Source organism: Dromaius novaehollandiae, chromosome 2 (assembly GCF_036370855.1).
Source record: "Dromaius novaehollandiae isolate bDroNov1 chromosome 2, bDroNov1.hap1, whole genome shotgun sequence".
NCBI classification, from domain to species: domain Eukaryota; kingdom Metazoa; phylum Chordata; class Aves; order Casuariiformes; family Dromaiidae; genus Dromaius; species Dromaius novaehollandiae.
The window spans coordinates 93423070-93448253 of record NC_088099.1 but is presented as its reverse complement, the minus strand read 5'-3'; the positions used below and the strand labels follow the sequence as shown (position 1 = coordinate 93448253).

General features: G+C 43.1%; 1 protein-coding gene across 2 annotated transcripts; it reads right to left on the bottom strand.

Moving 5' to 3' along the window:
* On the bottom strand, window positions 1–24363 carry SALL3 (spalt like transcription factor 3). Of its 2 annotated transcripts, none has more exons than XM_026115662.2 (4): window positions 22687–24363; window positions 5364–8300; window positions 4807–5147; window positions 1–3829 (listed from the first exon to the last, which is right to left on the bottom strand). In XM_026115662.2, exons 1-4 carry the CDS (start codon window positions 22763–22765, stop codon window positions 3398–3400), a joined length of 3789 nt encoding a protein of 1262 aa, XP_025971447.2. In that variant the 5' UTR covers window positions 22766–24363; the 3' UTR covers window positions 1–3397. The 2 variants fall into 2 exon arrangements, with proteins under 2 accessions (XP_025971447.2, XP_025971448.2); XM_026115663.2 differs by having other exon boundaries at window positions 5364–8297.
* Between the last annotated feature and the right edge of the window lie 821 nt (window positions 24364–25184).

The window sequence follows — 25184 nt, the reverse complement described above, 5'->3', positions numbered from 1 at the left end:
TTAGTACAGATTTCTCTTTTATTTATCTTTTGTCCATTTTAAATGCAGTGGGCATTCATCACCAGATTATAACAGCTTGAAGGTTAGTCAAACATACAGCTTTTTTGCAGGAGTTCTTTCATCACATGCCTAACCTTAAGAATGTAAATACTCTCATTTAAATCAACATGAAAAAATAATTTGCTTAAAGTTAGACATGCTTTGATAAACCAGGGCCAAACAAAAAAGAAAACCACAACGACCCCCAAAACATGGATTTTAAAGTACAGAATATGTCATTTGGAATGAACGGATGTGAGTTGTCATTTTTTTTTTCTCTCTTTGTATTTTAGAATTTGAACTACGCCTGATAAATTTGTTTCCAAATCTTATCATGCAGTGTAACATGAATATTAGGCAGATGTTTAAACAACATGAGATGGAATCTTTCGTTTTTTTTCTTTAGGCAGTATATGAGAAGCGTTGAGAATGCAGGCCGTTTGACACAATAGTACTTCCAAAGGCTGCTTTCCCCCCTCCAAAATATTTTTTCTTCTACTGTCTTGTGACATATGCTCTTAGGTTTTTTTTTTTAATTGAAAAGAGACTTTAATATTTCTACCCCTTTGCACCATTAATATATATTAGAATAGCATTTGAACACAAGGTGTCGACCTTATTCCGATTTTCAGATGTGACGATTAAAAGTCATTGACACCAATCTACCACAAGTGACCTTAATCTCATATCTTGCTCTGTTATTAGAATAATCAAGGAACACAATTCAGAAATAATATTACATCCTGCATTTTATTCAATTCCATATGACAAAAATAGTAACCTAGACTAAGACATCCATTTCAATCAGTAGATGTGTCAAGCGAACAAGATTTAATAATAAAAAATATTGGATCTAGGTAACAATTCCCAGCTGGTTCAGGAAGGCTCCTAGCCCTACATGGTATCGCAGTATAAAAATAGTGTCTCTCTTCACCATGCAGAGAGGAATGACCTAACCCTGAATACAAAATGGGGTCAGTCTTACTGTACCATCATCAACCATCTTATTTACAACACTTTACATCTTTTTTCTTTTTTTTTCTTTTTCCTTTTTTTCTTTTCCTTTTTGTCATTTTTTTAAGTTATACACGTCCTTTAGGGAGTAGAGATAACACTACATGGTACCAAATACTAACCAAAAAAAGAAGTCACACCAAAAATGACACAGATAAATAAAAACATTCAATTGCTGAAATACAGCAACATTAAGCCACCTCAGTTTTCTTTTTTTCCAATGCTTGGAAACACCCCTAACCACCTGCACACTGTGGTAAAAAGATGTTATATTGTAGAGGTGTTACAGATATATAATTTTGTTTTTATATAGACGTATATATCTATATATCTCTATCTCATCACTGTAGAAAACAGAGCTGTATAGTTCATTGTTCATTTCCAACAGAAATAAACAGCTAGTAAGTCTTTGAAACTCTTTTCACTCAATTACGCGATGGCAGAAATAGTCCATCCTTTTACAGTAATGGTTTTTGTTGGATAAGAAAGATTGTCCTATTTTTCAGTCTCAACTGAGAAGACCTCACTGTCTGATTCATTCTTCAGGGGCATAAAACTCCTTGTGCTGTTCCCCAGCTACCCACAGCGTCCCTCAAACAATCCCGCTGGACGGCAGGTCATAGTGTCAGACTCCACCATGCTCGTAATGCACAAAAATGAGGTAGTACACAAAATGTTTACTGTTCAAGTTTTGATTAAGCCCCAGTCTCCTCAGCATCCCCAGCCTAGCTTCTGAGTGGAACCGTTCCCTTTATTTACTCGCTGCAATTTAAACAATGCAATCAACATAAAATTATATTAGAGTAATCAGAGTACATTGTGCTTTGGAGTAATCTGAGAAGATAATCAGCAAGAGTTGGGAATAAATACAGAATATTTTTACGCTACTACTGCTCATGCTGCCCGACATTTCTTATTTTGTTCCCAGTGCTGTTAGGCAGTCAGCATCTTTCTTGTGGGTACGCGTGAAAGAGACACAACAGATAACAATAAAATTAATCCTACACAATGTTCTCCTTAGTCTATCCTAGGCTTGTATTAATATCACACTCCTCAGATAAATTTATCAGAATTCTGTTGGGGTGGTCACGCTTTTAAATGGGCTTTGTAGAAAAGTTAAATGAATCATTTCAATTTAAGAAATGGCAGGCCCCATTTTTCCTAAAGATCTGACAGTTCTCTGTGGCTTTTCTGCTTAGTTAATAGAGATCTCTCATTGTTTGACCTTAAAACAAAACGAGAAACTGTAACAGGGGTTTTCCCCGTATTCCTTAAGTCAAAGTACTATTTATAAAATAGTTTACATCTTTTTTCAGTTTCAAATTATAGACAAACCTCCCTAATACAAAATACTAAAAGTGCAATAGTATAAATTAAGAGTTTGCAACCACATTATACAAACATTACCTTTTTATTGTACAGCTTTGATAACATGAAGTAATTACTCACAACTGTTTATAATGTTGTGAATAATTTATGGTTCTAAGGTTTGTCTGTAACTTGTTTTCCAATCATTGAGCTAAAGTCCACACTACATTTTTTTTTTCATTTAATAGAACAACTGTCCACATAGCAGCTACAAATACTTAAACAAAAAAAGGTTTGTTACTGACAGGTACTTGCACATGAAAAGCATGCTATCTTTCCCAATAGAACTTCACAATTTTGCCTGCATTGAAATAAACCACTTATTTATAGTAAAACAAAACTTGCCTTAAAAAAAAAAAAGAAAGGAAAAGATAAGAAAAAAGAAAAATCACATAGCCAGATGTATTTTGCAGTACAAAAGCTTCATTTAAGTTCGGGGCTAGTATATTGTCTGTTACCCGCATAGTCTTAACATTATAAATACTACAGACAAGGATACTGTAATAATACACAGCATTGGGGTACTAAATCACTTATTTAAGATTAAGATTCCTAAAAACATAGTCCAAGTTGCTAACTAATTTGAACAAAACCAGCAAATAAGTGTGACAGAATGCCATAATGAAGCCCCCCCTTTCTCAGTTGAGAGTAAGTTTTGTAAGAAGCAAAGTGGACGTAGTCTAGCCTCTTTTTGTTTCTAATGAAGTTATCCAATGATTTTTTTTGTTTCTGTTAAATTAAAAGGTTTCAAAGTTCTCAGTAACAGTCAAAGTCACTGTTGAAAGAAGTACCATGCAGATCTTGCAAGACAACTTTTCAGCAGCCACAAAGTTACATATTTCTGCTACGGGTAAAATTTTATAGGGAACCTATGCATTTAGGTTGGGAAACTAATGCTTAGCTTCAACAGCTGTACATGAAACAGAACAAAAGTTGTGTTGAGTAGTGGTCCAACAGTTACTCGTAATGAATGCTTTTAATTTATGCCAATCTCTTTATTATCCTCAATAAATCTGGTGAATGGACGACTGGCTCCAGTTTCAGAACTTGCTTTGTCCAAACCAACAATGGGAGGGCTGCTGCCAGTGCGAGCTTTGTCCATGCCACTGGTAATGTTACTTAAAGGCGGGATGGCACCTCCGCCTAAACTTACTGGGAGCTGGGGAATGCCTCCGTTCTGTATGACAGAAATCTCATTGTTCTTCATAGCAAGTCCATTAGTGATAGCTGCAGCATATTGGTTCCAAAAACTGGGATCAACATTCATGGCCCGAGCTGCCAAATCCTTCTGGAACATTTCGGAGAACTTCAGAGCATCACCACCTAGCAAAGCCATGGGGTTCTCCACAGAGAGTCGGCGACCACGTCTTGCAGGGGCGTTATTCCACATATGAGTTCCCATGTGAACCTGCAGAGGAAACAGGGACAAGAAACGCCTCCAAATTAGCCCCTTCTAGGAAGACAGCTCACCTGAACGTTCTGCTACTTACAGTATCGCTTATTTTTTCAAAAATGTCTTTCAATTCACATTGAAAATAAATCAGTTGCAGTTGTTCTATGGCCCAGTCAACCTATACAAAAAAGGCCTTTGTTCTAATTTTTCAATGTGTATTTGTATCTTCTCAGTGAAAACAAATACAGCACTGCAACAATGCAGAGTACGCGTCCTCTTAGGTTAGGAAACTTCATATGTGAACTGAAAGTTCTCATGTTCTGAAGATTATCAAGCACATTACTTGTACGAGGAGACGCATGTTTCCTCTGCCCTTCCTCTTTTCACAGCTTGTCTGTTTACTTAATATTTAGTCTGACGTCACAGGCATCAGTTTTGCTAAATATTTAAAGAAAAGTTTCAGGACACTGAAAAATGTATTCCCTTTGCTGTGTCTCGATGGTTATACAGACTTTGGGAATAAGAGGCGTCAGTCCTGTAGTAACTCACTATAAATCAGTGTGAACCAGCTTTCTAGTGTGCACTGACTGCAAAGCAGAGTAGAAAATGGCATTTTGAGAGAGTGGCACCCAATGAGCCGAAGGAGTTCTGCATTTCTGGTTTATAATGAGCCCATTCTGCACCACTGTTCCACAAGTCCTGCCAGAATGCACCTGTCCGCTGGCCACATGTGCCATCACCTTCGTCAGGTGAACTCCCACATGTGTGCGCAACACACCTGGAACCAGTTTTCAAGTACACAACACTGTGCACCTGCTTTCCTGCTCCCATCTTTAACACAGCGGAAGCATAGACAACACCATGATAAGTAGGTATTTCCTTCAATCTCCCTTCTCTCCTGTTGCTTGGGGCAAATAACATTAAAACCTGCTAAGCTCAGATACAGTGCCTTTATACCTCCCGAGCCTTCACAGTTTTATTTGGCCTCTTACCTTAAGATTCCCCTTTGTGGTAAAAGCTCTACCACAGATTGTGCAACCAAACGGTTTTTCACCAGTATGGGTGCGTTCATGTATCTGCAGTGCACTTGCTGAGGAGAAGGTCTTCCCGCACGACTGGCAGTTGTGCTGCTTGGGAGTCCGGCGTGGGGGGGGTGCCAGCATGGGGGTGATTCCTGGGCTCATCACTGTCTGTGGTGCAGCAGGAACCTGGATTCCAGCTGGAAGCGAGGGAACCTCACCCAAAGAGATCGGCTTGCTGTGACCATTCACTTCCATTTTGATCATGGTAGGCGCTGTACTGGTGACCAGGCTAGGAGTACTTTGGCTGGGACCTAGAGTAAAGTTGGGTTCAAATAACTGAGAAGGCAGCTCTTTTAATTTGTGCGTCAGTAAGTGCTGTTTTAAATTACCCATAGTGGAACACCCACGATTGCAGACTGTACAAACAAATGGACGTTCTTTAGTATGGCTGCGGTAGTGAATTTCCAATGCACTCTTACAAGCAAAAGGCTTGCCACAGATATTACAAACAGTACTTTTAAACTTACCACGTTCTCTGTTCAGGAACAGCAGGCTAAAAGGAGCCTCCTCTTTGATGACTGGTCTTCCTGGGTTGGTGGATGTCAGATCTAATGCACCTCCATTTTCAGTTGCAGGTGGTGGGCTGTCTGGTTTTTCTGTCTTTAATTGTATTTCTTGTGGTTCTTCCTGGTTGCTAAGACCTGGGGATTTTGATCGGAAACTTTCACTATTGCTATTTACAGGAGACAAAGCTTGCATGGAGGAAGAAGATTCTGACATTGCAGGGCTGCCTGCGCTCTGGCTTTCGAGATCGCCAACAGCCGATGAGGAGTCATTGCTCAAATGGTCACTTTCCCCTGATCCATTTTCTATGGATTTTAAACTGGTCAGCTGCTGACAGTTCATGACAGAATCAATCATTTTCATTTGATTCTCCAAAGCAGCAATACTAGAGATCACAGAAGGTGGCGAAGAAGGACATGACCCAGAGTAAGAAATAAGGGGCTTGGATGAGTCACTTGCTGTGTCCTTTAACTCTGGGTCCTCTTCCATAGAATTTTCATCAATATCATCATCAAAATTGCTCAGCGTGTCGACGTTCTTCTCATCGTATGAAAGCTCCGAGTCCATGGCATCTTGGAAGCCCTCTGGTAGTGGTGTGTTTGGAATTTGCCCCCCCATATGCATACGAATATGCTGCTGAAGAACAACCGCATTTGTAAATTTCTTCTGACAAATGGGACACGAATGCTGTACCCTAAGCGGTGGCTTCGCTCGATGAACTCCAAAATGCGTTTTCAGATTGCCTTTTGTAGTAAAGGCACGTCCACAAATTTTGCATTTAAATGGTCTTTCTCCTGTATGCGTTCTGTAATGCATCTTGAGAGCACTCTGACAACTAAGCACACGGTGACAAATGACGCATTGATTTGGATCTGTCATCTTCTTATCAATGTTCTCTACCAGCTGTTGTAGTTTTGAGGTTTCTGATGTTTGCATAGAGTCTAGGAGACCACCAAATGGAAATTTTGCCTTAAACTGGTCAGACATTACTGGAAGCACAGGGTTTGGGTGGCTCGTTGAAATGCTGCTTTCCGTAACAGCAGTAGGAATTGAAGATGTGGAAGCTGTGGAAACTTGCCCACCTACAGTAAGGTCTCCGAGCCGCGTGTTTGTGGGAGGCAGACTGACAGGTTCTGCTTTAGTCAGAGAGGAGCCACTCTGAATCGGCTGCGGGGATTCAGCAGACACTGGAATGCCTGATTCAGAATTGTTTAGGCTCGGGGATAAAGAAGTGCATTCGCTGGAGGCAGGAGAAGGCCTCTGGGGTGACCTGCTCATAGGAGTAATACTTGGAGAATCTCCGTAACTGTTCACACCAAGTATAGTGGGAGGCAGCTGGAGCCCAATGGAAGTTGGGACAGTGGGTAAAACAGGTTTGCTATCTAACCACGTTGTGACTGGCTTTTCTGGGGGCAGTGACATTCCATATGGGATTCCAGAGCAAGTGGGCACGTTATCGAGGTATTCTGGAACAGGATATGGGTTCATCTGAATATGAGGGTATTTCTCTTTGTGCCTCTGAAAATGAACTTTCAGGTTGCCCTTTGTGGAAAAGCGGTTTCCGCATATGTTACATTTAAAAGGTCTCTCCCCTGTATGAGAGCGGAGGTGTATTTGTAAAGCACTGTCACTTCCAAAGACCTTGGCACAAAATCGACATTTATGTTTAAAAAAGGGATCCTCAGAGCTTGACTTGGGTTCAAACACAGACACATTTGGTGGCTTTCCTTTGCGGTGCTTCATAAGAGCGGACAGAGGATCTAACGCATTAGCCGTTGCAGCAATGCTAACCAGTGGATTGGGGAAGATCACACTATTTGATGAAGTCTGAGGTAGAAGTGGGTTTGGCAGGCTGGAAACTGAGGTGAGGCTTCCATGTCCTAGCGAAGGTGGAGTTGAAGCATTCTGGGGCTGTGAAGCACTGTTAGTAGCGTTTGATACAGAAATGGGAGTTACGGACGTAATCGCATTAGAGGAGGACAGTACGCTTGACTCAGGCGGGGCAGAAGAGCCATTGCTGGATATATTGGGTGTACTCGCTCCAGACGTAGGTCTTGAGATGTGCTGAGAGGCATCAAAGGTGGAGGGCTGGCTGCTGGCGACCTGTCCCACAACAGCAGGGGGGATGACTGCAGCGAGCTGAACTGTGGAGCTCGTGGCAAATCCTTGCAGCTGGCTCGCCGCTTGCACGGGAGCGCTCTGGGAGGTGACGACTGCGTTCAGAGAAGGCCGCAGCGGCTGGCGGTTCATCATGGCCACCTGACTGCGGATCTGCTCGATTAACTGGAGCTGGTGAATCTGCTGCTGCTGCAGCGCCATGAGCTGCTCCAGAATCATGGGGATAGCCACGGCGGTGACGCCGCTGCTGACACTCGCCGTGGTGGCAGACCTCGTGTTCTGCGAAAACTGGGCAACCGCCACTTTCGTGCTCAGCAGCGTCTCTAACGTAACATTAGTGTTTGGCATGTTATAGTTTGTCATGGAAGATGGTTCAGGGATCTGAGGTAGAGGAGTAGCTGTGTTTGAGGTGCCTCGATTCTGGAAACTCTTCTCCGCAGAAATTTCTACCTCCATCGGCTCTTCTTCCTTCTCTGTGGTTTTTACCTCACAGCTTTCATTGTTTTCTGGCTGGATGCTTTCCTCAGCAGCTTCACTCTCTGCCTGGTCACTAGGAGAGCTGGTGGGCGACGGCTCGGGGAACTCTTCCGCAGGGGGTGGAGCTGCTTCATCTTCATTCACAATCAACACCAGTGGGTTTTTAGTGCAGTTCTTCTTGTGCTCCAGAAAGTCTGTCCACTTGAAGAACTCTGCACAGCATTTTTCGCAAACGTTGGTTTCCTCGCTTCCGCTCCTGCTTTCGTTCCCGCTGTCACCATCATCTGCTCCTTCTCCTGGGACTGCTAGAAAATCAAAAGATTGTATCAGCCAATGACTTGCCAGACAACTCACCCTCCATTTAAAAATTTTGCACATAAGTAATATCAGTATTTTTTTATTTTGTACAAATTACCCCACTTCAACATTTCTGAGGTCCCAGCGTGTGTATTCTATAACTCTTTCTACCTAGCTAATCATTTTCTTAGCACAATCCATCAAATTATGAGGCGCTATCAATTGTGGATACTGCTTCTTAATGAAATTCCATAGAAGCCATTGATTTCCAATATTTTCATACAATTCACAGCACCTTGTCTGTTGGGTACAAAGCAAGCTTTCGATGGACTCATTAGGATTCCCCTTTGCCATCAAGCTTCCTTATTTCCAGCAAAATTAGAGATGCCTTTGCCAGTTCACTTAACATTGCTAAACTAATCTGTAACCTTTCAAACTCAAATCAGCACCTGACAGGACAAACTGGGCCTCTGTTACTCAAGTGTGGTCCTGGACTACCTAGATTTATTATCTTTACACAGTGTTGAAACACCATGAATTTAATGTAATTCTATATAACCTTTTAAATCAATAAGCATTTATTTAACTTAAGAATTTTCAATGAAATGAATCCATTTATAAAAGTAACAAGAGTGTGTAAGCACTTCCAGTGCTTTGACTCAGAAAAGGAAAGTCTTCCTGTCCCAAAGGTAGGCAGATAAACCAGCGTTACATCTTTTTGTTCCGTCGTACTTTGCTTAGACATGCCACTAAATGCTGCTGAAATCAACTATTCTGCGATACGTAAACTCAACGTCCGATATCCTAGCCATAAAATTAATGTTAATACAATTAATTGGCTCTGTCAGATGCAATATTTCTCCAGCAAAAAAACACATTAAATTACATGTTATTGTTATTAGCCAATAGAGTTCATTTTAGCCAATAGAAAGGTTTGTTAACAAACTAGAAATTATATATTTAAAGTTCATTTACATTGACATGTTTAACATGAGAATGTTGTAGTCAGACACACTTTTTGTACCTATTTTCATCTATTCTCATAGAAAGACTCAGCAAATTATATGCTTGTGCCATAGTGGAAAACCCACTAATTGGTTACACATGTTTAATTACTGTTGTAGGCAGCTACTTCCTCTGACTCACATTACCCTCTTGTGCCGAATAACAAGCATGTTTAATGAACAGAATTCTAATTCACACCTGATCAAATAAATAGCTGCATGGGAATAGAAATCAACATACAATAACATTTTTAGGGGTTTTTTGTTATGTGGGTGAGAAGGAACGTACATTATTGCTCAGGTTCCATTTGCTGCTCTGGACATAACTGCTTTTCGTCAGCCCACAGATCAAGTGACAACAGCAAATCAGTTCAGCGGAGGAGAATGACAGCTGTAAATCAGTTTTTGTTACACGCGTTTGAGTATGTGAGAAAAGCAGCTCCGAGTCTTCTTGCCGTATCAATAATTTATTGTTTTGGTACTGAACGAGAGCATACTAAGATGTCTATTAGTTTATTTTCTTTTATACTCAGGAAGAATGCTCAATGAAACCCTATGCTAAGGTTTCAGTTAAATTGCCATATTCTATTTCTCTCAGAAAAAAAGACATGATCTCTTAATTGTAACAGAAGACATACAAACAAAAAAGTGTTTACTGCAATCATGATAACCCAAGTTGTACTCTTTATTTTATTTTCCTGGCTTTTTAAAGAAAAATTTTTTTTCAACTAACACCGTAATTCAACATAATGAAAAAATTGCTCAAGTAAAAACATAAAATAAAATAGCCAACACATAACAAGTTCTTCTCCTAAATTCTGCCTTGATATTAGAATGCAAGTAGTCCAAGCATCCCATCAAAGTACGGAATGTAATATGTATCTATAATGAGGTTGAATATAGCTAGAAGCAAAGACATAGCTGATTTGTATTGAAGATAGGCATAATAAGCAAATAAAGCGTCCAATCCTGTTTCTACTAAAATGAATAGCAAAACTTCCATCAACTTTGATGGAGCAGGATTGGGCCAATACCCTCAATATCCTATGTTTAGTATAAACATTCACTTAGCTATTAATATACCCAGCAACATTACAGAATGCTAAAAAAAAAAAAAAAATTGCCAAGAAATGGAGTAATTAAAACATAAATAGTTAGGAAAAAGAGAAAGCCATAGAAAATAAAAGGAAAATGTAATTCTTGAGCTGTGTTCTGGTTACTTTTAAAAAAGAGATTTTAACAGAACATTAACTATAAAATTGCTTTTGACAAAACTACATGTCAGTTCTTTCAGTCTTTGCTGAGGTAAAACTCCCTACAGATTTCAGCGGGGAGTTTTGTCTGATAAAGGTGATAAATCTGTGCCCTGAATACTATTTTCCAGCCTTCTAGGGCTTCTCAAACTTATTCTTTCCCAATATACTGACACTGCGGCTTCAAAAAACTGTTAAGTCGGCACTGTATATATAAACACTGCATTAAAAATACATAGTTTAAGTAGCCTGCCTATAAAATTCACATGCCTTTTCTATTGAGAAATCATTACAGAATGCTTTTTTCTGATTTGAAATATTTACAAAAAAATTCTACTGCCCCTAATAGCTAAGAAGAAAAACTCCTTGAATACTGCTGGATTTTGTCTTTCCTTTTTCCTTTCTGCTAGTGGTGGTGGGGATAAAATGTAATTAAAACCAGTCTAGTATTATTTAGGATTGCTGCACAAAAGTATTGAAGCTGCTACACTGTTTGGGTTAAGATCTATAATATACAGCTGTTGCTAGACAATACCAGGCTAATCCCTGCAGTAAATGATTCTGTGTAAGTGTAACCATAACACTGTGCTACAAAAATATCACAAAAGATAACATGATTCACTGCAGAAAGAGAGCAGAAGTACTACTGGCCACCAGCATCCTAAAACGCATGCTGCAAAACTCAAAGCCTACCAAGATGTGTAACTCCAGCAGCCTCTCCAACAGCATTTTCAGTAAGTGCTTCGGCTTTTGCAATGTGAAAGCACGCAGAGCGCACACCGCTGAGGCACCCCACCTCTTGCCTCTCTCCAGAGTCTTGCTGAACTAAGACAGTTCAAACAAAGCTTTATTTACATTACAGATTAACATTTTTGCTGTCTGGGAGCCTGATCCTCTGGTCCTTATTCAGAGCCTGCTAGGTTCCCTGGTCGCTAGTGCGGGCACTGCAGGAGCCCATCCCGCACGGGGCTTTCACCAGCACGTTTCTCCAAGGCTTACGTCCAAAGCTTGGTGGGCTGAGTAAGGGCTGCTGTCAATTATTATTACTATTATTATTTTAGTGCGGTAGCAAAAGAGGACTGCTTCTAAAAGGAGCCCAGAACTGTGCAGTTCCCCTTCTAGCTTTTAATCTCTAGATGGCTCTTCTTTGGTTTTAGGAGAGCTTCCTCTAAATAAACCCGGTGCAAAAGGTTGAAGTAGTGTGGGGAGGGTCCCGTCCATGGAGCCATTGCAGTGTGGCTGTCCTCTGGGCAACAGCGAGCCGCTCAACCCCCTAGAAGCTAATTATTTCAGGCACAGTAAGCGCCAAGCCCAAATGTGAAAAATTTATAGTCTGCTTTCAAAACAGGTATTATTGGCTGCATTAGAAGACAGCCTCGTGATTTCTACGTGCCACAAGCAGTACGTACAGTACGTGAGCTTCCAGCACAAACCTCTGCTGGTGCACACTGCCAGGAGACAGCAGTATGGACCTCTTCGGTCTTTTGAGATAATAATCAGTCTAATGTATTAATGCACAAGTCCAATGAAATGGCATTTTACTTTTGAAATATAACTTGTCAAGTGAATAGGTACAAATGGTATAAAGCAGTATAGGTATTTCTGAGGTGATCAGCGCTCAGCTCAGTTCCCACTGAAAGCAAGGGCTAGTTACGAGCAATTTCAGTGGGACCAGGCTTGCACCCAGACTAACAGGGGACCTACAGTTCTGTTTTCCTAATACCACCCTGTGTTCCTCCTTTTCCCAACTCCCAGACCCTAAAAATAATGAGAATACTTTTCAAACAACAAATCCAAGTATATCTATCTCATCATTTGTCTTGAAATATTCAAAGGCTGCTTCTAAAAATATTTTAGAAGACAAGATTGTTATTTTTTTTCATCCAGAACAACTTCAAAGTAAACACACAGAGAACCTCACAAACATTTTCTATTTAGCATAAATTATTTGGGCATTTCTTATGCAGTCAGACAAGTTAATCTCTCTGAAAGCTTCACTTTTCTGTACTGGTAAGCAAGCAGGTGGCACAGGTTACACCACAGGAAGTGCTGCTTTGCCACGGATGATGGTTCCTTCACTGCGCAGTGCTCCTGGGATCATGCGGATGCTTTACACAACCACAGACTACAGGTCCCATCCAACAACCCAGACTCATGTGAGTAACCTTTACACCACCGAAATTAATGGCAGTGAAAGAGTAAGAGCTGGTCATGCAACCAATAGTCTTTGTGATTCAGCCCCAAACAAGCACTCTGGGAAAGGTGAGGGAGAAGCAAGCCACTGAAAATATTGATAAATACTTAAAAAAAGACACTGCTAAATACTTCAAATACTGATAAATACTTAAAAAAAAAAAAGAACTTGAGGAAATGAAGTTTGCTTCAGTATTTCACATATTAGCTTTTTAACATCCCTTTCATTAGTAGTTGAAGCACTGAAGCACCATACTGTATTGTTGCTTTTGAAATGAAAGCCCTCATTCACATCAATAGGGAATAAAGCTTAAAAGCAGATCCCTCTGGTACATGTATATTTTTGTTGTTGGTTAAATTCTAGCACTTAATGAATGACAAAAAGCTGTACCGAGATTGTCCCATGACTCCAGATTATTACAAATCTTAAAGCTGTTAAAATGTTAAACCAAAATTTGGTTTTATTTTTAGTTTCAGCTTATATTTCCTACAGAAAAATGTAGTATTTTTTCTACGTTTGCTTGTATTTTACAGCTTGCTTTAATTTTCTCATATACTACAAAGTGATTACATCCATTAAGTAATGAAGGATTTCATCATTTTGTTTCTCTTCAGTAAAAATTTAAAATCATTTTAATTATTACAGTGAGGATGTGCTGCAGTAAAATTTTCAAGGACTTCTGGGGAATTAATTGAGGAGTTGCTTAATCTTATAGACATGGGCTGAATTTTATAGTTCTTACACAAAAGGTGTTGAATGGGAGTTTTGTCAAGCAGTCAGGATCTCAGCCACTAATAACCTCTCAGTTTATTTTTTTTTCTCATTAGCAGTCTAACAGCTAACAGAGTAATCTGAAGCTGCTATGGGATGCAAGATGAATTACAGCACATAAAGATTACCCTATGAAAACAGGTGAAAAATTGCAGCCACCATCTCTCAGAAGGTACACAGGGCCAGATCCTAAGCAGGCGGAAACCCACACAGCTGCGGCAGCTCCAGCAGACTTCAGTCAGCTTGCATCAGTAGGGTCTGGCCCTAAAATTAGCCTGCAAAAACTCAAACTAGGGTCTTTTGAGAAAGTCACTTTGGGACTGCGATACCTCAAGCTGCTCGGGTGCCCTGCTGACTCAACACGGGAGGTACAAGGCGTTGGGACTGGGGGAGTTTTGCTTTGCCCGTGCCACTAAGCGTAGCCATCAAACGCTATTTATCTGGAGCAACGCATACCTACGTGGAGTGCGACGGGAACCTTCCTTCTCTCAGTCACAGAAAAAGAGAGTGGGGTGCAGTGATTCCTTCGGTTACCATTAGGAAACATGTAAAGTTAAAAAAAAAAAAAATTGCCACAGTTGCTGACTGCGTACACACTGGATTTGTAAATGCGGTTTTACTGGTCCTGTGTTTTTACTGCAGGCGTATTTTCTGCTGTTCTGTGTGAGAGGAAAATCTTTTGCATGATATGCAAAGATAAATATAATAAACAGATCCTTCAGAAATACTGCTGTTTAACTCTGTGAAAGAGACTTAAATTAAACATTACATGCTAGTCAGGCTAACTGCTAAAACACATACTGTTTATTAAATGCCACCTTTCTCAGGGCCAACTGCTTACAGTGTGGAAGAAGCCAAAACCAATTCTGCTCTGTTTCATCTTTGTTCCAAGTTCTTTTTATTTTGTCTTAAATTAAATCACTTCTAGTTTTATATGTAAATGACCTGTAAAGCACCTTTTCAATTATATTAAGTAAGTTGTCTTACAGTCTGAAGTAATGTTCTCTGACAATTCTGTATTTTGTTTTGTTACTCTGTTGGTATCATGGAAGCATCAGATTGCATATGGTTCATAAGAGACAGATAAATTCAGGTAAGAGACTTAACATTTTCTAGGGTTTAATCTATTTCAAATCGCCAGTACCTTCCCAAAGTATCCAAACCACAGAAGTTGCAAAGAAATCCAACAAACGTGTCAATAAAATATTTTCCTCAGACTTCTTTTTAGATCACATGCAATAATACAAACGAAAGCATGGAAAAATGTTCCATGGATTGTAATTTCTAACTCAGTTTCAGTCCTTCCAACCTGCATAATCCAGAGTGAATTAACATTTTCTAAATGCAGGAATTTCTTTCAAGAAGAAACAGAAGCACTGATCTTTCACTGAGAAGCAACATATGAACCGAGAAGAAGCTTCAGAAAAAAAACCCTGCATGTGTTAACATCAGCCAAAGATAAAATGTCTGCTAACTATGAGGACAGACGTAAAAACCTCTCGCATTCAAATCTAATAATCATTTGAAGTGCAGCTCATAGCATTTCTTGTGTATTTAAACAAGCAATATTATGAATAAAACTTGGAGCATAGCACAGACCTTCAGGACAATTATGCGCTATCTTTACCATCAGAATACACAAACTTATTTTTCCCTAGGAGCAATTTGAATAAAAACTAGTATAAAAACTAAGCACAAATTTGTTTTCAAAAATATCTTCCTTTTGAAACAGTAGACTTATAATAATGTATTGATCCTTGAGAGGAACAGTATTACTCTTTCCTTAGCTTCATCATCTCTTATAATTGACAGAGCTTTTAAAGAAAGTTTTCTTAAATTGTTAGAACACGTTTATTTTCTTGCAAATTAATTCTTTTTAACTCTTTATGATAGCTTTGAATCCCATAAAGAAAGATGAATTATCACATACTGAGCCCAAGCTGTGAAACAGGAGGAGACAAATAGAGACCCCTACTGTGTTTAACAATGTAGAAGAAATTCCAGACTCAGTAGAAAAATTTTCTGTCCTTTTTCTCAGACCACAAAAGCTGTTAATATGGATTTGAACAGTGGAGGGCACTCTTGCTATGCAAAAACTCGCACTGACCTGGCACACTTGGTTTGATCTGTTCAGTAGCCTAAATCTCAGAATTTGTTAAGTAACAGCCACCTGTGGCACAGGCACTAACTGTCTTCTGTTTAAAACATTTGCAGTTTCTAATCTGTGCGGTGAAGCACTAGTTATCTAAAACACTGCTGCCTTTATACATGTACGCAGATGTGGAGCAGATGCAATGTTCACAAGCCGTTTTGAGTATTTGTGCAAGATAGTGTATTAAATAAGATGTGCGTTATGTTTTCCAAAATCATATCAACAGCTCTTCAGCTGGGTGCTAGGGCATGTATACACTCATTTCGAGGCCTCTAAGATTTGTGTACAAATACGCTCATGTTTGTGGAAACTAAGTTTTTGTGAAGCATGCCGAGTTTTATTGGGAATCCTAAAATTCAAGGTCGGGACTTCTAATAGCTGATATGGACAAGACATTAAAAAAAAAAGAAAAGCAAACTAGGAGATTGAAACAGAGCACTAGGTTCCATACAGCTCTGCTATTCTGAAAAGCAGATGCTAAAGTACACCTTTAACTACACAGTTTTAACCCTGCAGAATAAAGCCAGCCGCTCTCTGAACGCCCTGGGAAATAGAGACAAACATGTGCTTAGAGGATCATCATAAGAGAAGCCAGTGCAAGGGCCCAATCCTGCATCTCCCAGGCACCTCAGGTCCGACCTTGCGGATGCTGAAGTTGATGACGCTGCTTCTCTCGGGGAAGAGTCACTGCCGTGCAGGAGCGCCTCAGCACTCACCGGCAGCTCGGGCATCTCCCCCGTGCGCTGTGCTGCACCCGCAGCATTGTGCTGCCCGGCAAAACTTACGTAAAGAGCTCAGCGAACACGGCAGCACCCGTCATGTCCCGCACAGCAACAAAAAAAGAAAAAAAAAAACCCCGAAACCCAAAAAAACAACCCCCCCCCCACCAAGCGGCGCTACCTGAGGAGATGCACCGAAACGCAGGATAAGAAGGTGGCTTCGATTAACTGGAACGAAACGACCGTGGCACCTGCAGGGTTAATTGAGCAGCTCCAGACGGGAGGCTCCGCAAAAGGAAACCTTTTTCCGTCTTGAAGGACTATAAACACTTGTGCCGCATGAGATGGGCATTCGATAAGCTCTACGGCATGTAGCAAACTCACGGGGATCTCTAGTTAACACTCAAATTCAGTGTTAACACTTCAGAGAACAGTGGTAAGCCGGGCTGCCAAGGTCAACCGCACAGATGTACTAATTGTATTATGAGCTTGACATCTAGCGGCCACCCCTGGCAGGGCAAAGCAGGCAAAGGTTAAATCAGCAAGGCTTGTCAAAGCACTTCTAACTACCCAGCCTCGGGGAGCCCCGGGCCTCGCACAGGCGGCCGGCACTGGGTGAGCCCACCTTGGCCCCTGGCGCCTGGCCGTGGCGCGCCAGCCCCCCCCACCGCCGCGGAGGGACGCCGGCGGCCTTCGCTCACCGCCCAAAAAGCGCCGGGGCTTGGCTTCGTGGTCAACTGGGCACAGGGGCTAAGTTTTTGGGAGTGGAGAATTAAAAAGAAAAAAAGAAGGAAAACCCCCCCAACCCTACGTTACGGGAAGACGAACCGCAAGAGTTTCAGAAATGATCTTTTTGAAAGATTGAGCGTGCCAAGGGAGAAACGTCGTTCGAGCGCTCTCATCCTGTGCGCTGCAGCTACAGCAGTAGAATATCAGAAAAGGCCCCCTCTTCAGCCCACTGTCTTTTCACTTTTCTACTTGAAACAAACACGTTTTCCAAAATGCGCCTCATTTTGTTTTCCTGTCAAGCTTTTGGACAACGATTTTTCCGGCTTTTCTGATTTTTCAGGGGTTTTCCCCAATAACAAGAGATGGACTCCATCTCCAACAGCACTACAATTGAACCGGCTCCTAAAAGTACATTTTGGCCCCAGTTCCCCTCTTTTTATTAATGGAAAACTTCCATTACATTTAGTGGGAAATTTGAAGAGGGTAAAGGAATCAGGATTTTGGCCCTTTTTCTTCAAATGTACAATATAATAAAAACGTATTTCTAGAACTAGATTTGCTCAAACTTCCTCTGAAAAATTTATCGCAGATTACTGTCATATTACAAACATAATATTATAAAAGAAACGATTTTTGCATGCTTTATTTTGTAAAATATGTTAGTACTTAACTCTTAATGTCATACCAGACCTGTTTTACTATCAGCAAAACTGATTGTCTCATATCCTGGCTGATGGATAGTCAACAGATATGCCTGTCCTAACTTGGCAGCCAACAAATCAAATGAAGGAAAAATACACAGAAAATCTTAGCATGACTCAAACTGTTCTTCAGAAATGGCACTTATGCTCATTAATTTATTTTTAATCTTTTTCTTTAATGCCACCCATTTCTCAAATTGTATCTTTTCCTTTTTTAGGCAAGTGCAAGTAATTTTCAACAGCTAAATATATGCACATTACTAGCTTAATCACAGAGAATTTAGACTAATGCCTTTCATAATTTCTTCCCTCCCACTCCAAAAAATAGCCTCAGTGTCTGCTTCAGGAGATGGCAAAACTTCCTTGAGATTAGCAGTCTAGAATAAATCTGACCCAGTTTTGTCTACTTTCATCGTTATACATATCTAGCAAATTGGCTGATTGTTGCAGTTTCCTTATCGATCCAAATATTTTTCTATCGCTAACACTGATCAAAATCATAAGAATACTAAAAAATGAGGCAAATACAGACATTACAGAGTTTGCATGTTAAGTCTCTGCAGTAACTCCTGAAATATATATATAAAGTTTCAATAACCTTTTCTTATCAAAGGGCCAATTTAGGGCAATACTTTTGGGGCCTTTATTTTTGAAGTCAAAAAGCCATCTTTGTTATTGTTGCCTCAGAACAAACATTTGCAAAATTCAGGTAAGTTTTATGTTTACTGATGGCTGCTTATGACTCTTCAAGTTTTAAGGACAGTAATGTCTAAATGATGTGGCATAATCTGTATTTTTGTATGAAGGAATGTCCTTCAAAAATGTGTGTTTACCATGTATATGCACACATACAGTGAACACACTGATATGAAGCTGCTTGCTCCATAGCAAACTGTATCATTTCTGTAGCGCAGCATGTGTGTCTGGGTACATAATTCCCAAAGAATATGGAGTGCAGTTACTACCTGCTCAAAACTACATGGTCTAATTTCAGTTTATCAATATTAGAAAGAAGCATTAGTTTAGACTATATGGTACGGTACATAATGCAAGAATAAAAAAAGGCAAAAAGCTCAGGGCCAATATTTAAAAAAATGTTTGCAAAACACATAGTAGAAAACTGTCATTATGTAGTTGCCTATAAGCTATCCCTTTCACCTCACACTAAATAAAGATACATCTTTGCCAGTAATTTAACATGAAAAAGTCAAAAGCACCAATTTTCATTACCCTTCCCAGAACTTTACTTGTGCACTGTAAGAACCACTTTTCAGCATTACAAAAAAACCCCTTTAATTATGCCTACTTAAAAAAAAAAAAAACAACAAAAAAAAACCACACACAAATGCCATATCCTTAGTTTAATACAGTAAATTGATCAATGTGCGTTGTATCTGTTGGCTTTAGGAGAGCATCACAATTCTGATTTGCTTGTAATCTGTTGAATTACAAAAGTGTGCTAGAAATGTAATTCCAGACAGTACAAGGCTTTTACATTTACTGAGAAACTGAGATTATTGTATTCTACAGGCAGTCACTTGAATCCCTCTGCTGCTGCTATTCTTAAATTATTTCCATCATATCTTTTAATTTAGTAACCTCAAAGTGCTTTTTGAATAGGCATCTTTTGTTCACTCTTCTGCACTGCAATTAAAGTAATGTATCATCACTAGCTGCTTGTTAAGACTTCTTTTAGAAATTATTAAAAATATTTTAGCATTTCACTTACAACAAATAATTTTAAATGATTTTCAGTATAAATTTGTAGTTAATGACACTGGCAATTATTTTCAGATTTCAAACAGTTTCTCACTGTCATGACATTGCCCTGTTAGAACACAGGTGTATTATGTTGCAGTCCAAGCTAGCTACAAAATTATTTCTTATGATTGGAAAACTTCTGTAGTAACCCTACCACTAAAGTTACCGTGAGATCAGCCAACTTAAAAAATGTCCTTATGTTTATCTTCCATTCTGCTCCCCAGACTGTCAGACTTCTTTCTGCTACTACGAACACCCTTTCATTCGAAGGACTACACTTATGGGACGTTCAGTTTAAAACGCCTCGCTTAATAAAACGCATTTTGAGGTGGTATCGAACATGATTTCATTAAATAAATAATAAGCTTCGTCTGCTTAATCTTGTGTTAACAATAACTTCCATCATTGCAGAGAAACATAACCAATTAATGAAAAGGCTACATATATGAAATAATACTGCTTAAACAGTTTGCTTTTTAAATACTACAAATAGGCTACCATCTATTCTGTACTGTGCAAACTATTTTTGGCCTGTTGCAAAATATGCTCAGGAACTGTAGCAATATCTTGATTACAGCTGTGAATAGAAATGAAAAGGACTGACTTGACAAGAAGTGTTTTAATTCCCAAGATTTGGAGCACTCATTATATCTGGCCTTTAAAATTGCTCTCAATGTAGTGATCATTAGGCTTCATAATATAACATGTAAATGATTTACAATACACGAATGTGCACTAGCTTTCCTTCCACTGGCGTATACTGTGTCCACCTTGTTCACATTTCTCAAATGAAAGTGAAAAAACAACAGCACTACTTTAGCTTGTTAATTGTTAACTATGAAGGGTTTCGCTCTATTAATTAAAATATGTTTTAATAAAAGGAAACATAGCATATTTTGATAACAGCCTTCTAAGGCTGAAAAGTATTTACATTGTTGCATTTTAGGTCTGCTGTGAAAGCCGATTTTGTGCTATTCAGGGACCACAATAATAACGCTTTAAAATTCCTCACTGGGATGCAATGTAGTCCTTTTGATGGAAAGACTGTCTTTCTCATTCGGCAGAAATAAATCCATTCATTTGATCATGTAGTCATTGAGGGCAATACAAAACAAACCAAGTGTGAGAAATTCTATGTGATGAAGTAAACAAAACAAAACCCCCCAAAAAAGGGGAAAAAAAACCATTTCCATGACAAAAAGATTCTTTGTCCTTAATCTACCCACCATATGCAAGCGTTTCTTTTTAGCATATCTCTTGTTCTAATCTCGGGTGACATGGCTACATAGATAAGATTCACAAAACAAAACAAAAACGGAGTTTAACAATTTTTTTTCCATTTATTAACTCACCGGGAGTGTCATAATGAAGTAGCTGGGTTTTATTTTTCTGTATGGAGATGGATTCTGGGCAGTTAAAAGTTTATAATACTAGTGGTAAATTCTTAAACCTAGAACCCACCCCAGCAGAGACTGTGCTTAACTCATCTTGTTTACGTAATGAAATAATAATTCTCATCTGCTTGCCTACACTATCGCACGCTACTAGTGTTTCCCGAGAAAATTAAAATGTAGAAATGCACCGTTTTGCTCTTCAGCTGTGACAGAAGGGAGCATTTCTGCCTATGCCCGCTAGCGCCAGCACCCAAGTGGGCAGGTTTTGCCAGGAGCGGCGGCAGCGGCCCTCTTGCTACCTTCCCCGCACAGCGTGGACTCCCTCCCCCGCTGCCCAAACACCCTGGGAAGGAGGAGGAGGAGGGTAGCGCTCCCTTAAAGATTTGCCGATCTGACAGATGTTTTAACCTGATGAAGTGGATTCACGCTGCCTTAAGCTTCAAGGTTGTAAAGTTCAGATACAATAGTCGAAATCCTCCTCAGGCTTCAACTTTCCTGCCTTTCTCTCCCTACAGCTAGATGGAACTTAGAAGTCACAGTTTTACAGCAGGAGAATGACTTTCTTTTCTTTCCTCCTTCTTTTTTTTTTGGGGGGGGGGGCGGATAAGAGAGAGGAGCACGGGGCCTAGGCAGAAAGCAGAAGACACAGGGGCTCCCACTTGGCTGTGCAAGTAACTAAGCAAGCAGGCGAGCTGTATGCACAGAGGGAAAGGAAAACTTTCAAGTGGAGGCTCTCAACTTAGCCCGGGAAGCGTGAGGATGGGCCGCGGCATGCCTTTGCACACGGTGATGGAAAGCAGTATCAAGAAAGAAGAGGAACCTGCAACCCTCTTCTCAGAGAAAAAAAAAATAGAAAAAAAAAAGCAAGGTGGAAATAAAAGCGTAATTGCAGCCCGAACCCTCCCGGCTGTGGGTACTGGCTCCCGGGCAGCTCGGGGCGGCCGGGCGGGTGCGTGCGGGCAGGGCAGGCCGGGGAATGGCGGCCGGGCGAGCAAACCACCCTCCGCGGCGCTGCGGCGGCGCCCCGCGCCCCTCGCCCGGCACCGGCTCCCGGCGCCGCGGGGGAAGCGGGGGCAGGCGCAAAGGGCTCCGCGCAAGGGGCCTCCCCAACCCCGCTGCCCCCGCGCACCCCGCCCCGCTCCTGCGCGGCGCTGCCCGGAGCCTCGCCCGCCTCCGCGGGCCGCGCTGCCGCTCCGCGCACGCCGGGGCCGGGGCAGCCCCCGACCCCAAGCCGCCAACTCTGCTGCCGGCGGGGCCGAGGGAACATGGCTCCTGCCTGTCCCGACCCCCCCTCCCCCCGGGGGGGGGGGAGAAAAAGGAGGAAAAAACCCCAAAAAGCAACAGCAAGCGGAGGGAGGGGGAGGAGAAGCGGGGACGAGGCAGGCTGTGCTCCGGGAGCCGCTTCCCCGGGCGCCGCTTCCTCGAGCGCCGGGCAGCGCGGAGGGCGGGAGGGCCCTGGCCCCGCCACCGAGCCCCTCCGCAATAAAAGCGCCCGGCGGGGAGGGATGGCTCGCCGGGGTTGGGCTGCAGAAACTTGGCCAAACTGCGAACTTCTCAGTTCCGCTGCCTCTTCCCCCAGCTGCTCCAATTCCCCTTCTCCCGCTGCAGAGTAATTGCGCTCCCCGGCTCCCCATCATCATAAATCCACCTATCTCCACCAGAAACACACTCACAAAAGGGGAGAGAGAGGGAGAAAGAGACGCCGGGAGCCCTTACCGTGCTCGGAAACTAGCTCCGCTTGCAGCTCTTCGTCCGATTTGAGATGCTGGGGTTTCGCTTGCTTTCGACGAGACATGCTGCTAACTGAGGCGTCTTGGCTCTGCTTTTTGCAGAGGCATCAGCGACGTGGAGGTGGAGAGGGGGGAGGAAGGGGAACGAGGGTGGGGTGGGGGGCACTGGAAATAACTGTTCGCAAATAAAAGTCGAGTTGCAAAACAAACCAAACAAACAACAACAGAAAAGGCAACACCCCCCCCCCCCCAAAAAAGCAACCCTTAACAACCAACCAAACTGAGAGGGAGAGTGAGGGAGTGCGTGCGTGGGGGATTAGCCGGGCGGGGTGTGCACGGTGCTGTGGTGTGTGCGCGGCGGGCTGGGGCGGCTGCGCGGACCGCGCATGGGGCTCGGTAATTATGATTGTGAATAATGCATGGCGATTAATGGTGCTGGGGGCGAGCGCGGATTGGCCCGGCTCCAGCGGACTCAGGCTGCATATGTAAATGAAGGATGGGGCGCAGCAATTAGCCGCTTCGCTCCGCCAAATGATGCGTCTCCCCGGCACCAGCAGCGCCTCCTGCAAGAGGCACCGACGGCGGCGGCGGCGGCGGCGGCGGCAGCAGCAGCAGCAGCAGCAGCAAAACACACACACGCATACACCACGCAGGAGGGCTCTGTTTTGCACACACTTTACACAACATATGTGCAAGGTTCACTTGTTGGGGGAGGTCACGGTCTTCGCCTTCCTTTCTTTTTTTCTCTCCCCACACTTAGTTTCTTTGGCTCTGCTTTCTTCTGCTCTCTTGGCTTTTTTTTCTGGCTTACTTTTTTTTTCCCCCTCCTCACATCACTCTGCGTGCTCTTCTCCTGGTCTTTCTTTTGCCAGAAGTTGATCTACAAGGCATCTGATTTCTGTGTGCGTGTGAGTAATTTCTTCGCAGGAAGAAAAACTTTTGTGGGTTTTTTTCCTTCTTCTTCTTCTTGGTGTGCGTGTGTGTTGCTCTGCTCTTCGCTTTCCCCTTGATCTTCACATGCTTGTCTTTAGCTCTTCCTCCATCCTGTCTCCTTTTCTGTCGGTCTTTTCCTTTCTGCCCTTCCTGGCTGACTTTTGTTCTCTCCTGCCGAAAACGCACGCTCGCACACACCGAAGACCTTGGGCAGTTTGGTCTTTCACCTCTCCTTCCTTCTTCTTTGTCTTGCAGCTTCTTTCTCCAAGCAGAGACTCCCCGTTGGTGGTGGTGGTCACTTCCTGTTGTCCATTGGTAGGAAGTTTTTTTTCTTTCTCCTTCTCTCTCCCAGGTTGTAATGACTTTTTGCGACACGCTTCGCGACCCCCCCGCCCCCCAGCTCAGTTGTGTGTCCTGTTAGCTAATGACAGCAGTCTCGCGCGTGTGCTGATGAGCGAGTCCTTGGGTCTCCAGCAAATAGTATCGATCCTCTCCAGGCTTTCTTTTTGAGGGGGGAGGGTGGCTGTCGCAGGGGTAATCCCCGCTCCCTCGGCTCGCTCGCACCCGCGCCGGCAGCCGCTCCCCGCGCGGGTTCCGCCGATCGATGCCTCCGCTCCGCGCAGAGGAGCAGTGCGCGCACCGCGGCCGCTCTTGATTTCGGGCAGATAAACTTTCAAGTTTGGGAGCGGTGCGGGTCACACGGCGGCTCCTCCTCCTCCCCTCCTCCTCCGCCTCCGCCTCCTCCGCCCCCGCCTCCCCCTGCGCCGCGCTGCCGCCGGGGCTGCCCCCGGTTCCGCCGCCCGGTCCGCTCGCCGCCGTGCCTCCCCCTCCGCGTACGCTTTCCCGGCAGCAGCTTTTCCCCCCGACCACCCTCTTTTTTTTTTTTTTTAAGAGAGGGGAAAGCGGGAGGGGGAGTCTTCCCTCCCCTTCCCCCTCTCTCGCGTTACCAGTTGCTCGGGAGCCGGGCCGAGCCGAGCCGCCCCCGTCCCGCCCCCGGCGCATCCGGCCGCGGGGCAGCGCCGCGGAGCCGCCCCGACTCCGGCCACGAGTTGCTGCCGCCCGCGGCCGCCGCTGCCCGCCCGCGCGGGGAGGCGGCGGGGAGGCTCCCATGGCACGGAGCCGCCGCTAGGATGTACCCCGCCGTCGCCGATCGCCGCGTGTGCGTGTGTGTGCGGGGCGGGGGGCTTCCCCGGCTCCCCCCGCGCCGCTTTCCCCTTTTTTGGGGGACTGTCACCGCCGGCGGCGGCTCGGCCCTGCGGGCTGCTCGCTGCGCGCCGCTCCGCGCCCGCGGGGCTCCTCGCCAGGGGCAGCGGCGAGGATCAGCGACAGGGATTTCCTCCTAATTCCCCCACACACACCCCGCGTAATCCAGCCCTAGTCCTTAAAACACACTAACCTCGGCTTCTCTGGGAGACTCCTCTGTGTAAACTTTCCCTGCTGATAGCCCGCTTTATCTCCTGCGCTGTGATACTGTGTCTCTGGGCTTTCGGTTTATTCCCCACTCCTGTGTTTGCAGGCAAACCAAATAAAGTTAAAGGCGACAGTTTAGGC

Coding starts and splice junctions, on each gene's coding strand:
- SALL3 (XM_026115662.2), bottom strand. CDS start 22,765: ATGTCTCGTCGAAAGCAAGCGAAACCCCAGCATCTCAAATCGGACGAA. Junction 5,148..5,363: donor GTTCCTGAACAGAGAACGTG/GTAAGTTTAAAA, acceptor ACTTTACTCTAG/GTCCCAGCCAAAGTACTCCT. Junction 3,830..4,806: donor CCACAAAGGGGAATCTTAAG/GTAAGAGGCCAA, acceptor TTTCCTCTGCAG/GTTCACATGGGAACTCATAT.